This window comes from Acanthochromis polyacanthus, chromosome 9, assembly GCF_021347895.1.
Source record: "Acanthochromis polyacanthus isolate Apoly-LR-REF ecotype Palm Island chromosome 9, KAUST_Apoly_ChrSc, whole genome shotgun sequence".
Taxonomy (NCBI): domain Eukaryota; kingdom Metazoa; phylum Chordata; class Actinopteri; family Pomacentridae; genus Acanthochromis; species Acanthochromis polyacanthus.
The window spans coordinates 38,607,237-38,624,452 of record NC_067121.1 but is presented as its reverse complement, the minus strand read 5'-3'; the positions used below and the strand labels follow the sequence as shown (position 1 = coordinate 38,624,452).

Here is a 17,216-nt window from a genome sequence, read left to right as displayed (position 1 = left end):
GCAGCTTGTGGTTCTGACAAAGGCTGTATCCTGACTTACAGACTTTTTGTTTCACTTTCAGCACTCACTACAGTTCCCCTCTTGAAGTCTGGTTCATGCAGAAGCGGGAGATGCTCCTTTATCGTAGTAACGCACCTTAAACTTTGACCGTCGCATCTGAAACGGGCTTTACCTGTTTCTGTGCTCTTTGTAAAAAGTATGCTGGCTTGAAGTATTTCTGTCTTATCCTCCTTAGACCCAGTCCATTCATTTATACCCTCTGTACTTCTGTTCTTTTGTTCTCTATCCTTTGACTCATTTGAGCTTCCTAATAAAGCCTGATGTGTTCAGTAGAGGACGTCCTGACCTTTCCAATGATATCTTGTGATTGGGTAGAAAAATGGGAACTTTGTTTTCATGCTGAGACAAAATGGAGAGTGCAGGAAAAGAGGAAAGTTCAGTCAAATATTGTTAAGATGTGGTTGTGTTACTGATGGTAACCGTATATTTTCTTGTTTATGAACACGTCAGGAATTATACCTTGCTGTCAGAGTTCAGTTAAACTTTTGGTCCCTTCATGAATGTCGGCTGTTATGGACACGACAACATGTAAAGTAATTAATGGAATACATAATTAGTAGGGCTGGCCCGAATAGTGGTTTCTGGCCCTATTAAAGACGAATATCCGAATATTCGTTCCGCCCCCTAGCATGGGGGGGCGCTGTGGCGGAGACGGCCCGAATATTCTGATCCGTTCGTCTGGTCTCCCGGGTCCAAATTTTGCCTTCGTTTTGTCTTCAGTTAAACTGAAGAATTCCCAAACAGCGGAGGTCTTCAGCATCTTGTCTTGTGTTTATGCAACGAAGTGAAGCGTGACGTCAGAGTCGGCAGCAACCCGGACATTAGGGTGGTAAGAAACACGAACGGAGGAGCCGATATGAGCCGATGTTGTCCGAAGGCGGAGGGAAGACAGTAACGCCGAATATCCTTTCAGCCCGACTGGGGGAGGGGGGGGGCGAATATTCAGATACCAAAATTAATATCCGGATGCCGCCGTAGCGACTGAATATTCGGGTCCAGCTCTAATAATTAGCTGTTTATAACTATGTTTTATTCAACCTCTTAAATTTTACACTGTTGTTAGTGAATTTAGTTTCTTAAGGTTTCATTAGAAAATGGATCATCATGTTTTCTTGTCAGAGTGTTTTAATTTTGAAGCTGTTTCTTTATTTAATGTAAAATGTTTTGTTATCTACTACAGTGGAGATGCCGTCAACTCTAAAGTACAAATCTGTTTATTAAATTGTAAATCGTGAGTTGTTTTTGCTCCAAAAAGGCAAAAATAACAAAAAAATACATTTGGTAAAATGCTTTTTTCTTCAGTTCTTAGGAGGATATTACTTGACAAACTATTTAAGAGGAAAAACTAAACCTTTTTCTGGTGAACTATACAGTGTGATAGTATAGATACTGGACACTGGGTTGTGATGTGAAACCCAGTTCAACCAGTTATCTAACGTCAAATGTACCCCTGGTTTAGGTGGAATATTTCACCTTTATTCCAGTTTGCACACCCTCGACTCCTCTCATCACATCTCACTTCCTCCCACCAGAGATCTGAACGGAGGCGAGGAAACACGTATTAAAGTAAACGAGGCATCCTCACCCCTGATCTGCTGTTTTAAAGCAGCTTCATTTGTAAAAGTGCAACTTTAGGTCAGCAAACATCCCCCTTGTGTGCAACAGACATAAAAACAACAAAAACCCGAGAATAATTCAGCTCAAACAAAAGAAATATTACACTCATAAGTTTATAAAGATGTCTATCGGTATCCACAAACACATTATTTAATTAAAAGCAGATCAGAGTGATGCATCCGTCTGTTGTCTTTTTAGAACCTAACAGTGTAATTTATGAGCAGTGTTGATGATAATTTACAGTATATGACTAATTAGAATTCAATTCACACTTCTCACTTGGCAGACTGTGATGAGAACGTGCGGACGTCATAAATTTTCAGCGTGAAAGAGTCAAAGTGGGTCACAAAGGAGCAACATACAAACAAAGGTGATGTAAATTATTACTGAGCGATATATATGAGAGTCCTGCTCTCCACGTGGTAGAATGCAGATTTAAACCAAAGAACCCATCAGATCTATTCCATGAGGCAAGAAAAGAACAAACGTATGCAGAAGTTTCAGTCAGACTGTCTAAGTTGGAAGGATGAAGTTCCTAGTGCAACGTTTAGATGTTAGACCTGTCACAGAAAAGCCTCCATGGAGGACACATCTCACTGAGATCTCCTCTAACACGCCTCCTCTCTCCTCCAGGTGCTTTTGAGGAATCCAGATCTAAAACTTGCTGGATTTTGGTTGATTTTTTTGTGAATGTTCTTAAATATATGATATATATACTCACTATAAATATTTTTAGGATTTTTTGGAACATTTTTACTCATTTTTTTTTGAAAATATTTACTAGAATCTTCTTGTCAAACTTTTCCAGCGCTGCTTGCAGCTTTGATTTGTGAATGTTCTTAAAAAAAACATTTTTAACATTTTTTTTTTCCACCAAAACATGTACAAAGATTTCCCAAAAATGTTGAAAATGTGGACATCAGAAGTTTTACTTTTGGGAAATCTTTCAACATTTTTTGGTGGAAAAAAAGAAATGTTAAAAATGTTTCTGTAATCACTTTAGATATTTTTAGGATTTTTTGGAAGATTTTTACTCATTTTTTGAAAATATTTACTAGAATCTTCCTGCCAAATTTGGGGGAATTTTTAAATTAAAGCTTTCAGGGGAAACTTAAGGAATTATTGGAATTTTCTTCCTGAAGGTTTTGCAAATTCTCAGAAATTTGGGGAATTTTTTTCAGACAAGGAAACAATATTTTTTAGTGCCCATAAATGAGGACAACATGAGGGATGAAGTTAGCACGATGTCACTCCATCGGCTGCATGAGATGTCATTCAGGTGCTCATAGTTGAAATTAGAGTAGAGACCCTCACCTGTCCTTTCCCGTCTCCTTCTTGAAGAGTTCGTCAAACTGCAGCATCTTCTGCCAGGAGATGATGTAGACTTTGAGTTTGGGCAGCACCTGGTTCATGAGCCGCAGGTTGTTGTAGACCAGCCCCTTCCCGTCGCGCCTCATGTAGTTGCTGGGTCCCCAGAAGATGAACACGGTGTCCTGGCTGGCGTTGAGCAGCTCGTGGCGACTCCTCAGGACTCGCTGCATGCTGGAGTGAGCGATGACTCGCAGCGACGTGCGGCGGCCCACGTCTCGGGCGAAACCTCTGGCGGTCGGAGCGTCGTTCATGCGGATGACGCACTCGGCCCGGTCGATCTCCTCACCTCGACCGCCTCCGATCAGGTGACCGGAGCTGGTGACCAGAGCACAGGTGTGGCAGTGCATCCGGAGAGGCTGGAAAACAGGAATGAAATAATCATCCATCCATCATCTATCCACCGCTTAAAGGCATTATGGAGGATGTTTTTGTTGTTTAATTTGTCTGATTCACATAAAATTAATATAATGACCTTTAGTGGACTTGTATGTATGGTTTCTAAAAGAATAAAAAAAATAGAAAAAAATAACTGTGGACATGGCAGGACCTGAAAAACATCAGCCAATCAACGCGCTCGGACCGAGGCGTTTGGTTTGCTCCCTTTCCTGTCAATCACAAATCTTCCGGCTCAGGCCTAGTTACGTAGATTACGTACGCCTTGGACTTACGTGTTTTCTGTATGTGTTGCTTTGGTATAGCTTCGTAGTTAGCTGGCGACTTGTTTTGCTCATCTTTTTTTACATAATGGCAGATAAAGATCCAGGGGGACCCAGCCGTAAAAGAAAGGCATTTTTTGAGGTCAGAGAAAATAAAAGACGACTGGATCACAAGAATGCAAAAACAAAAGTGATTATTGGCGAGTCATTTGGGCGTTGGCGTCAGCTCAAGCAACAATTGGACCTAAAGACAGATGCCTTGGGTACTAAATTCCTTCTGGACAGGTAAAATGTATTACTGTATTATACTGCGGCTGTAGGCAACTTCACGAGTCCTACGCAAGTGTCTGGAGGGGGGGCGTTTCTACATAAATGTTAAGAGAGGGGAGGTTAGAGGGGGGTGAGGGAGAGGTTGTATGTGCGCATGCTACGTTCAAAGTCGTAGGAAATTAAATCTCCTCTAATGCCTTTAATCCTCATCAGGGTCATGGGGGGGTCTATCCCAGCTGACTTAAGATGAAGGTTCACCTGGACAGGTAACAGTCTGTCACAGGGCTACACATAGAGACAAACAATCACACTCATGGACAATTTAGAATCACCAGGTAACCTCAGCAGGTTTGTGGACTGTGGGAGGAAGCTGGAGAACCTGGAGAGAACCCACACATGTACAGGAGAACATGGAGACTCCATGCAGAAAGATCCCAGGAAGAACGGGACACTAACCGGGGATCTTCTAGCTACAAGGCAACAGAGCTAACCACCACTCCACTGTGCAGGCCATGAAGTCAACAGAGAGAAAAAATAAAGTTTCTCTGAACTGGGTAAAAAGGCTTCTGTTTCCTCTGCAGCGTCTGCTGGATTATGCTGCAGAAAGACTAAAAACTAACTGAATTAATCTCATTGAAGTCTCTTTTAAATCCAAACTGTGAGTTCTTGAGGCCATTTCCACAGCACTTGTTGTTCTTAACTTGCTTGTAAATGTATGTATTTTTTTGTTTGTATTTTAATTATGTTTTCACTGTAATTTTATGACTGTGTTTTGTATTTGCTGCTGTCTATCTGGGCCAGAACTCCCTTGAAAAAGAGGTTCTTAACCTTACTAGGATTTCTCCTGGTTAAATGAAATAAACTTTCTCTTCTAAACACCTGCTGTGCATCATTTGGTCTGCTCATCTCCCTGCGGACGCATTGCAGTGTTGCAGCAGAGTTTCAGTTAGTTTTGCTCCGTGTTTGTCTGACGGTCTACAAAGTGTTTCTTCTCCACAAGTCAAAAATTCTCTGAAGTTCTGTTTAGCCTTGGTTTATACAGAAATATGCAAAGCACACAGAAATGCACACCTAGGGGAACTTTGGTGAAAAGCTTCACTGTGTGTTTGAGGCAGAAAATGCTTTGTTGACAAATGGGAAGCAGCAGAGCCTCCTGGGTACATGTAGGCTGTCATATTGCTTTGCGATTGCTGGAAACCCCGCGGTCTTACAAAGGATTCACCTTAAATCTTCCTCTCACTCACACAGCCGTGGAATGTGTGTTTACCTCCAAAAACCTCGGATGTACAAAATTCATGTGGAATGCTTACTGAATATGAACCTCCACGGTATTTAGCACAAAATACATTTGACACAAGAAGCTCTTGAAACTTCCTGACTTCCATCCGATTATTATAGATGTTCTGTAAACATGACAAATCTGCTGGATCAAAAGTACACATACTTGGCTCAGCATCTCCTGGTCCTTTTTTTTGGTGTTCGTCCACAAGCTTCTGGTTTATCTTTAACTACTCCTTTTGATAAAATTGGTGAAGAACAACTGGATTTGTTGTCTTTCTGATTTGTTTCTTCAGGTTCTTGATGGGTTTCAGTCAGGACTATGGGGAGACCAGTCTAAAAACTTACTGATTTAGTCATGTCTTGTTGGAACATCTGACTGTATCTCAGACTCAACCTGCTGACCAGTGGTTTTAGGTTTTCCTGAAGAATGTGGAGGTAATCCTCCTTCTTCATTATTCCAGAAGAAGAACCCGTTCCACAGCCCCAGAACATGATGCTGCCACCACCATGCTTGACAGTAAGTTTGGTGTTCATGGGGTTAAGGGCCTCACCTTCTTTCCTCCTAACATATTTCTGGTCTTTGTGGCCAAATGGCTCTGTTTGTTTTATGGGACCACAGAACATCCCTTCAGAAGGTTGCTTTTTTCTTCCATGTGACCAGCAGCAGACTTTACTTGATCCTTAAAGCTGCTGTCCGGAGTTTCCGTTTGTTTTCAATTTATGTATCATTTTTTAACAAAGCTTAAATGTGTTAGTCTAGTTCGATACTATAATATAAAGTTAGTATAACGCGATATGAAAATTTATTCCTGAGCTCCGCCTTCCTCTCATAGACCCCCATGTTATTCCAAAAAGCGCCGGTCGCTGCCGACCAATCAAGTTCGAGCTTCAGCTTTGTCATGCTGTCAATCAACGGTTACGCGCACAGCAAGCAAGCCCATGCAGAGGTGGGCGAGCTACGCACTACGCAACCGCGCGCACATTTGTTTTGCTTGTGGAGGAGAGAGCATCAGGGATCAGCAACTTCCAGAAAAGTTACCAATCCCACGGCTTGTCAGGCCAAGAGACCGCAGGACGTTTTTTGGCTCGGGGTGCTCGCGTCGCTCCCCGACCACGGCCTCCATAGCCCGCCTGACGGCTTCGTTTAGATGCCCGACCTCTGGAGGAAGATGTTGGGGCGTCTGGGACATACTCTTCATCAGAGGAGTCGTGCAATTCTGAACTCTAGATAGAAATAAATAAACAATGTAACACATATACACGCGTAAATACACTAAGTTTGATAAACAACGTCATCCAGAGGGATACACGAGTGTAATCACATATTGAAACTTTACTCGTTCGTCCTAGCAGATTCATGTTATTTTGGTATTAGGACAAGTTAGACTCAATACAGCATTCTAACGTAATTCCTTTATTATTTACTAAATGTAGAAGAGTGGAAAACAGCAAAACAGGCGAGATGCTGCAGCACTCCGGGCACTTCTCTCATGTACTGCGCGCGTGCACAAATAAAGGGGCGAAATCAGAGGGAGGGACCAACAGTGTTTTGGGAGACGCTGCGATTCAAACTCCGGACAGCAGCTTTAAGTTGTTGCTTCTAGAGGAAGATCTTTCTTCTTGCATTGAAGCCTCTCAGCTCATGTTGACGTAAAACCCCGTGGATCCATCTGTGTTCCAGCAGCTCCTGTTTCATTTCAGACCTGCTTTTTGGTGATTCTTGGTCGCAGCAGCGTAACTGAATCGTGCACTTTTAACGCACAAACACTTGTTTGCAGAGTTGATTTATGGTCTGTAGTTGCTTTAAAATGTCTCCAAGCGACTTTCCTGATCTGTTCAAGTCAGTTCTTCTCTTTTTCAGATGTCTGTTGAGACTTTCCACTGCAGCGTTTGAGTCCAATAATTATTATTTAAATGAGCACAGAGACGTCTGCAGCAGCAGTCAGTCTTCTCACCAGGAGTTAGGAGGCCATGCCAGTAAATATATAAATAAATTATTGATTAACACTCCTGATTAGCTGATAATTCAAGGTTTCTGTTTGTGTATTTTTGCAGATTTTTCATATTTCCAAAGGATTTATTGTAAACTCATGGGAAAAAAAAGTGCAAGATTGTTTTTTTGTGTTTCATTCATTCCATCGTAGAAGGTTATGGGAGTCATTAGAAGCACAGGAGAACCATGATATTATGGTCTGTCAGGCCTGTATGCAGCTGAGTGCAGTATACGATTATATACACACGTGGACAAAATTGTTGGTACCCCTCAGTTAAAGAAGGAAAAACCCACAATTCTCACTGAAATCACTTGAAACTCACAAAAGTAACAATAAATAAAAATTTATTGAAAATTAAATAATCAAAAACAGCCATCACTTTTGAATTGTTGATTAACATAATTATTTAAAAAAACAAACTAATGAAACAGGCCTGGACAAAAATGATGGTACCTCTATAAAAGATTGAAAACTATTTGACCAGAGTGACATGATTAACTCAGGTGTGTCATTTAATTGACATCACAGGTGTTTCCAAACTCATAATCAGTCAGTCTGCCTATTTAAAGGGAGACAAGTAGTCACCCTGCTGTTTGGTGAAAAGGTGTGTACCACACTGAACATGGACAACAGAAAGCGAAGGAGAGAATTGTCCCAGGACATCCGAAAAAAAAATGATAGACAAACATCTTAAAGGTAAAGGCTATAAGACCATCTCTAAACAGCTTGAAGTTCCTGTGACAACAGTGGCTCATATTATTCAGAAGTTCAAGACCCACGGGACAGTAGCCAACCTCCCTGGACGTGGCCGCAAGAGGAAAATTGATGACAAATTGAAGAGACGGATCGTTGGAATTGTATCCAAAGAGCCCAGAGCAACCTCCAAAGAAATTAAAGGTGAACTCCAAGGCCAAGGTACATCAGTGTCAGATCGCACCATTCGTCGTTGTTTGAGCCAAAGTGGACTTCATGGGAGACGACCAAGGAGGACACCACTGCTGAAAAAAACTCATAAAAAAGCCAGACTGGAATTTGCAAAAATGCATGTTGACAAGCCACAAAGCTTCTGGGAGAATGTCCTTTGGACAGATGAGACCAAACTGGAGCTTTTTGGTAAGGCACATCAACTCTATGTTCATAGACTCAAAAACCAAGCATACGAAGAAAAGAACACTGTCCCTACGGTGAAACATGGAGGAGGCTCAGTAATGTTTTGGGGCTGCTTTGCTGCATCTGGCACAGGGTGTCTTGAAAGTGTGCAAGGTACGATGAAATCTGAAGACTATCAAGGCATTCTGGAGAGAAATGTGCTGCCTAGTGTCAGAAAGCTTGGTCTCAGTCGCAGGTCATGGGTCTTCCAACAGGACAACCATCCAAAACACACAGCCAAAAACACCCAAGAATGGCTGAGAGAAAAGCGTTGGACTATTCTAAAGTGGCCTTCTATGAGCCCAGATCTGAATCCCATTGAACATATGTGGAAGGAGCTGAAACATGCCATTTGGAGAAGGAGTGGGCCAAAATACCTGTTGACAGCTGCAGAACGCTCATTGACAAATACAGAAATCATTTAATTGCAGTGATTGCCTCAAAAGGTTGTGCAACAAAATATTAAGTTATGGGTACCATCATTTTTGTCCAGCCCTATTTCATTAGTTTGTTTTTTTAAATAATTATGTTAATCAACAATTCAAAAGTGATGGCTGATTTTGATTATTTAATTTTCAATAAATTTTTATTTATTGTTACTTTTGTGAGTTTCAAGTGATTTCAGTGAGAATTGTGGGTTTTTCCTTCTTTAACTGAGGGGTACCAACAATTTTGTCCACGTGTGTAAGTACAGAACTATCATGCTTGTTTTTTCTCATTTTTACTCTCTTGGGTTTTTTTAACAGTGTTTTTTTTTTCTTGTCTTGAAATAATAATTCACCGTGGCCTCCGGTTTTTGTTCGAGCTGTCATCTCTCTCTTTTTAAACTGCATTATTAAAAAATAAAGCCAAAAAAATGTGGAGGAAACAAACACTGCTGCTGCCACAAAAATGAATAAATAAAAAAAACCTCTCAAAGAGCAAACGAGGAAAATGAAGAGAAAAAATGATTGCTAAAATTAATTTTGATATTCAGTGAGCCAATTATGTCTAATTTTGAAGCAAATGTTTTTAAAAGATGACTCTAGATTCTATTTTTTAATTTGTCTGTTGATAAACTGATTTTGTTGTCACTTTGGACTTTTTGGTCGTTTTACAGCCAACATGATTAAACATGAAGATAAACATCAGATTAACTAAATTAGCTGATAAAAATAATCATTAGCTGCAGCAGCACAGTCAGATTTAATAACAATTCAAAGGCCTCGTCATGCACCAGCGGATGCTACACGCGTCTTGTTAATGTGTTGTTTTTAAATTACATTTATGACCCTGATCATCTGAAACCAACACCGGCTCTCACATTATTCCCTGTAACGTTCATAAAGCCTGTGGCCTGTTTTTCTGCTCATAAATCATTAACGCAGACCTATTTATGCATGTTAAGCTGCTCTGCATGTTGTCGGTAGGCGTGCTGAACATGTACTTTGCATGTGTGAATGTGGGCGTGTCCCGGGCTTTTCCACACGGAAAATCAACGATATGCAAACCGAACCCTGCCGAGGCTCTGATGTGGCCTGAAAAATCACCCCAGCAGAAACCTGGTGCTTATTTACGTCCTCACAGCCGTGAAGAATTTACATTTTCTTGGCATTAACAGGAACAAATGCTTGCACAGTGTGGGGGTCGGAGTTCTATCCGTCATTAGCGTCTTCTTTGATCAGCAGCAGAACAGGTTCATCGGCTTAATGAGACCTCGGGGTGCAGGGAGAGGAGATGGAGGGGAAACAGGTGGGACAAAGAAAAGGAGCAAGTGATGAAAGCATGGCAATGGACAGAAAGGCAAAGGTATGGAGGCGGCGAGAGAAGCCCTGGTGCCACGGCGTTTGACGAAACGCTGAGTTAATGAGGTCCTGGTGGTCTCCATCCATTCCTCCCATCCTGCCCTTCCTCTCCCACCTGGCAGCGCCTTGACAGCCAATCTGCTGCAGAGCTGCACGCCACTGGAGCAGGGCAGAAATCCCATTTTTACTCAGGAGCTTTTAAGTGGCTTCACAGACCTTATTCTCTCTTCCTCTGTCTGGCGGAGAATTTAAGTGGGCCTTGCCGGCTAGAATTGGCCTCTTCAGGGAGCTTGGTCAGGCTATTACCGAGAAATGGGCCGGACGGTCTGGACAAGGCTCTCCATTTCTGCCGGAATTACGTGACCCGTCCAATCCGGTGGTCGGGGGTTGAGGCGATAGAGTCGAGGTAAACCGTGGTTTACAGGCTGCAAGTCCAAATTTCAATTCAGTTTCTCCTCAAAGAAAGAAAACCCCACAGAACATTCTGCTCTGTTTTATAATTCACACAATAAACGGTTCATAATTCAAGACACATTCATCATTTATGTGTTTGAAATATCGGGCTTTGTTCGTCATTAGGGAGCAAAACACCTTTAATCATAATTAAAAGATTTGCTACAGTTTAAAAAGTGTTTCATGGATGTCTGGTTCCAGCTCCTGATCAAAGCTGGGATCAATAATGCAGCTCCAGTGAATATCTGAAATAAATAATAGATTCTCTGAACTGCTGGGCTCTTTTGTCTTCCTGGAAAGTAGAAAATAAGAGATTCAGGAAACGTTTTCGCTGCTGTTCTTTAAAACCTTGGAGCTCTTCTGACATTTCCAGGAAGGCGTCCTTTTTATTTTTTATTTTTTTTTAGATAATTCAACAGAAGACTGAACAATTCCAGTCGGTAAGTTCTCAATGAAGAACCTTCAGTCCACAGTTCTTCTGAAGGTTACTCGTCTCTGGTTTGAAATGGATTCATGAGATGGGAGGAGACAACAAACTGCGAGTCTTTAGGGAGTGGAAGGTAGTTTTATCCAACAGAGGCTTCAGATTAAGAACTATTTAAATGCGTTTCTTATATTTTAACACTTTACTACTTCACTCAGTTCATCCACTCACGAGACGCTTCAGTTACCTGTGAGGTTGTAAAGTGCAAAGATCTGTACCTCCTTCTTTATAACATTGCGACTTTTTTGTTTTTTCAGGAGCTGTTCTTGTGACATCTTATTGTTCCTGCACACCCTTGAGAACAGTCGCTTTACATTTTACTGCACATGTATCAGCACGTGATCAATCAAAACTCCTGAATCTTGAAAACTTTGCTGAAGATCTGCAGCAAACATTTTCCCAAAAAGAAGTAGCTGCTGTTGCCTCTTTTCATATTACAGACATAAATCAGCCCTGTGATGCTCATTTTCAGCTTTATGTTTTAATTTTGGGACTTTGCTTGAGTCTCAGTTCGATAAAAGTCTCGTATGCATCCCTTCAGTTCACGCTCTGAATCAAGTTATTTTAACTCTTGAAGCGCCCCCTCCCCAAAGCCCTCTTTACTCTGATTGGTTGACTTCTGGAAGCCTGCGGTACCCCCTGCATGTGAGCAACACCTCCTCCCTCCTCCTACTGCAGATATAAATCCACTTAGTAGCATCATTCCTCATCTGTTTTCTTACATATTCCACTGACTAAAAAAGAGCAAATGCACAAGATAGTTGCAGACATACCACTAATCCTTCACTTCAGCAGCATGCAGAGGGACAACAGCCAGTCACATCAGCCCACACAGCTCAGGCCAACCCTCCCTCTGCTTCCTCATTCTGTCGGCATCTGAACCCTTGTCTGCTTCCATCGGTTCTGTCCTTCACTGCCTGAACGCCGCTCGCCCTCCCTGACTTCCTGACCCGCAGAAAACATGGCTGTCAGAGCCGGGCGGATTAACCTTGAGAGACGGCGGAGGGGATGAAGGGGAGAGGAGGCTCGGTGTCAGCCCACCTGGAGAGGCGAGGAGGGAGATGAGACAGGTGGGCCTCTGAGGAAACCGAATAAACACGAGTCTGGGTTCTGAAAATGTGTCTCGGCGATGTTGTGGCTGTTCAGGACATCATATGTGAGTCAGGCGGATGGTTCTACTGAGTGGCAGTTGGATGGTGTGTACCAGAGTGTGTAATTAAACAACAGGGAGGGATAAAAGCCATAAAGGACTCAGATAATCACACAGGCCTATTATTAGTGTGTGATTGTCGTTGGAAAAAGCCTGATTGGCTTCGTGGTCAGCGCTCGCAGCTCTTCACTGCCCATGGGTAACACAGGCAAAAATTGGTGGTTAAAACTCACATGGTTCTTAAGGGGGCATGAAATCAGCTTTAATTCCTCCCTCTCCTCCCTTCCCCATCTCGGCTTGTTCCCCTGGGGAAAGACATACTCACTCTGCAGCCGACCATTACGCCCGATGCACGAACACCCCCTCAGAGCGGAGAAATAGCATCTGAGTGTTATTGATTTTGTGTGGGTGAATACGGTGGGTCGGGGGGATGGAGCGACGGCTTAGCGAGGAGGCCGGTCTTCAAGGATGCGAAATGGAGGATATGGCCGGTAAATGTGAGCATTGAGAGGCGGCAATCATCCAGCGCAGCGGGAAGCCGTCTGGCTGTCTGCTATCGCACCAGAGATGCCACAACAGAGCGTCTGGAGCCTCTGTGGGTCGACCTTTCTGCTCATCAAAGACATCTTTGTTTTCTCGAGGCTCCTCAGAGGGAGGATGCAGCAGACACATGCTTTAATGGCAGCTGGAGGCCAAAATGCTCTGGAAAGTTTCTCAAAAAAGAAAAAGAGGGGAAATTCCAACCCCGATATAAAATTCCACTACATGAAGGGGGTGAATATAGTTTGTTGGTTGAAGACATTTTCAAAATTCAAAAAGTTTGGTGCAGATTTGCTGTTGTTTCTGTTTGTGAGATGAATGAAGTCATTTCTTAGAAACTTAAGAGGAAATTTTAATTGGAGCAACTTAATTTTTAAAATGTTTTTCAGCTTAATTATCTGTTCAGTGCAGACCACAAAAAAATACTTCTAAACAACATGAAAATACTAGTTTAGACAACTTAATTTGTATTATTTAGTAAATATATTTAGTATTGAATCTTTAAATTTATGTAAGTGCTGCCAATCATTAAATAACCAATAATTAGAAATACCTTTGACTGTGAAGGGAAAGCTAATTCTCCCAACTCAATATAATTTGTTGGGTGAACTTAATTTCCTAAGAAGTTTTCAAATCTCTAAAAGTTTGATACAAATCTGTTGTTGTTTTTGTTTGTGAGATGAATGAAGTCATTTCTTAGAAGCTTCTACATGAACAAATATTCTTCATATAAAAAACAAATATTCTTAAAAAAAACTATACAGGCATGAGAATACTAGTTTTGACAAGTTAATTGGTGATATTTAGTACATATGTTTAGTACTCAACATTTAAATTCCTGTTTATCATTAAATAACCGATAAAAATACTTCTAAACAACATGAAAATACCAGTTTTACATCTTAATTTTTCGACAACCTAATTCTTTTTTATCATTATTTAGTAAATATATTTAGTATTCAACCTTTGAATTCATGATGCTGCCAATTAAATAACTGAAAATTAAAAATACCTTTGATTGTAAAGGAAAGCCAATTCTCCCAACTCAGTATAATTTAAGATAAGATAAGATAAGATAAGATAAGATAAGATAAGATAAGATAAGATAGACTTTATTAATCTCACAAAGGAGAAATTTACCGTTACAGGGCTCTTAGAAACAAAAAACAGAGGAGTGCAAAAGTCACGAAAGTGTAAGAACAAGATAATAAATATTGCACATAACAACAACTACACAGTAGTGTTATATAGTCTGATGGCAAGAAGTTTTATAGAGGCACCCGTATAGCTCAACAGGTTAAGCGGGTGATCCATGTACAGGGACTGGTCTCTGACGCAGCAGCCCGGGTTCGATTTTGCTGCATATCTTCCCACACTCTTCTCCCCCGTTTCCTGTCACTCTCTCACTTAGCCTGTCTAACAAAGCCGAAAAAGGCCCAAAAATAAAATATACATAAAAAAAATGTAAAGTCGGCTGTGAAAAACACTATAGAGCATTTTTTTAAAAAAAGAAATCATCATGAATTTTGTCCAAAAAAAAAACGCCATAGTATAGTGTGTGGAAAAAAAATGCCATTTTTCAACATGTCGTAAAAACATGCCATATGATGAAATAATGTAAAATAGACCGTGAAAAACCTCTGCTGCATGTCTTCCCCCTACTCTTCTCCCCCGTTTCCTGTCTGTCTTCACTACAACTATCCAAATAAAGCCGAAAATGACAAAATATATAAAAAATAAGTTTTCTAAACTCAGAAAGTTTGATGCAAACTTTTGTTGTTTTTGTTGAGGCCAAGATATATATATGTCAGGGTAGAGACTGCGATCGCAATCTCTACTGGTAGAAACTCCAATCCTACCAGTAGAGATTTGTCAGGGCATAGTTTATTACCTATTATTGATCAATATGGAGCAGAAAACTGGAAAAGAGAAGGTTGAGTTTTCAAACATTTTGAAGCCTGAATGTCCTCCAGGTCTGGAATGATCCATGTATGAGTGAAGTTTGGGTTTGGCAGGAACAAAAAGAGGCAGAGTGGTGGAACAATAATAGCAACACCTGAATGACAGCATCTAGTAGCAGATCTGAGGTCAGCTTCTACCACAGAGCTGCTGTAACCTGGACTAAATCTTCTTCATTCTACACAAATACACAATGTTTGTTCTGCGTTTTCTCCTCTTCCATCGCTGTGATTACATCCAGTGTCTCCAGCATCATGTTTCCTTCATAAGGCTGCGTTTAAGTCGAAATAAGAACAGCATGAAGCTAGCACTCAGCTCTCAAAAATAATTCACAGATTTACTCTTCAGAAGTGTTGAAGTCATGTTCCAGGTTCAGTCGACTTTACTGCTGGTGATCAAGGAGTCGGACGAAAAGTTAACTTCCCAGAGATGAAGAATCATTCGCTCACGCCTTCATAAACCACTCTGTAGAGTTCTGGCTTCTGATAATCCCTCAGACTAATGGATCTGTTTCTCCTCCTCAGTCGTATTTCATTGTCTCTCCAGTGCAGGAAGCATCACGCCCTCACTGGTGTGCAGCTTTTAATCCACTGACTGAACGCTACAGCCCTCCTGCTTCACATGAAACATAAATATTGCAGTTTAACGTAATCTGGACAGCATGGACACGTTAGGTCAGAGACGTTCTCTGTTAGCGTTGGAACACATGAGCAGTGCTGCTGCTTTTCTCCAGAGTAGAGACATTTCATGACTTGGAGATCACTGGCCTGCTCTCCTTAATGCATGTTCATGGGTATTTGGAGCTACATAACTAGAGAAGCTGAAGATTTAATCAGTGTGCTTCATGTTACTTGGAAACACCTTTTCAAATGTTTTCAGACAGGTGAAGATTTTCTTGAGATTTTAGCGGTTGGCAAACATCGAGGCTGCGTTCCAATAGCCATACCATCATACTAAACGGTGTGCCAGAAAAGATTTCATTTGTCCGGGACCGTTTGTCAGACTATTTAGTGATGAATGTGTCGTGGTCATATGGAAAAATACCGCCGTCAACTTATTGATTTGTGTTAGTGATGAATCGATTACTGATTGATAATGTGGCTGATTAGAATTTTGCATCTGTACTTGTAATAATTATTATTTTTCTGTATATGTAGCCCTGTGATAGATGGATAGATAGACTGTAGATAGATAAAAAGATATAGATAGATAGATAGATAGATAGATAGATGAAGGATGGACGGACAGGTAGACAGACGATAGATAGATAATGGACGGATGGATGGTTATGATCGTTAGCATTGTGTCTGTTGATGGTTCTTTCCTCCTTAGGGATCCAGAGCTGATCTCTTCCATCAACGTGTTTCATTCAGTCCATGACGGAAAACTAAAACTGATGCTTCCCGTCTTTAGAAAACTGCACACCAAAGTGATGTTAAACCTCAGTGTGATTGAGTCATCCAGAAGTGTCACATTTTGTTCACTCAGAGGAAGGACAGTTTATTCAAAAGCCAATTTTGACTCATTATGTTCTCAGGATAAGATTCCGAACACGTTGTTGCTTCGCTCAGATCTGACGTTAGCCGTAGACGCCTCGCTGCTGACAGGATGGAAGTCTAAACTGCAGCTGATTGGCCTCATCTAGCAACTAATAATTTGTCCATCATGTTAATATGAGCTGCTACTGATAGCTGCTTTGTATCTTTTTAACTTTTTCAGCCTGATCAGTATTTTGTCTCCCGTTGGGGATCCATTACCTGCCTTTTACAAATGACCAAAAGCAGCAGGAGGTTCTGGTTTCCACCTGTCGGGCTGTTGAGCCACAGCGCGAATTAGCGGTTCTAAACAGAGTTTGGTTGTGAGTTTGATTTGTTTGTCGTGCTCCAGGTGTGTTTTACTGCTGCTGGTGGGTGTGTGTCAGTCTGATGTCCTCTAAACTGATGCTTCCGTCTCCAGCGGTCGAACATTTTCACTTTGATCACAAACACACGAGCACATTTCATCTCCACCCGGTAGCAGCAGTTGTGTTGAATTCCTCCCTCTTTGTCCACAACACACACACACACACACACACACACACACACACACACACACACACACACACACACACACACACACTCAAGGTCTCTTTACACAACCGCATGCTTTGAAGATCAGAGTCCGCCGCCGACGTCTCCTCATCTTCAAACACCTCGGATAAAACCAGCTTTTATTTCAGCTGGTGCCCTCCTAACTAGAACAGCGAGACTAGATCAGCCATGTCACTTATCCACAAAAACATTCTCATCCTCCATCAGCGGGTTTTCATTAGCGTCTTTTCAGGTCAGATGTTTTTTTCTTGAAGTAGATAATTGCCCTCCATCAAAGACGTCTTCTTTTAAAGATCCCCACTGAAACTTTGCCCTAATTAAGACCGGAGCGTCGGAGCAGCAGGAGCCGTCAACCTGG

General features: G+C 41.5%; 1 protein-coding gene across 2 annotated transcripts in view; it reads right to left on the bottom strand.

Moving 5' to 3' along the window:
- The window catches only part of st6galnac5a (ST6 (alpha-N-acetyl-neuraminyl-2,3-beta-galactosyl-1,3)-N-acetylgalactosaminide alpha-2,6-sialyltransferase 5a), a 107,472-nt gene that overhangs the window by 26,446 nt on the left and 63,810 nt on the right, over positions 1 to 17,216 (bottom strand). For both annotated transcript variants that reach the window (XM_022209606.2, XM_051952923.1), the window contains exon 3: positions 2,992 to 3,404. In XM_022209606.2, coding sequence (XP_022065298.1) covers positions 2,992 to 3,404 — 413 coding nt within the window. The remainder of the gene's footprint in view (positions 1 to 2,991; positions 3,405 to 17,216) is intronic.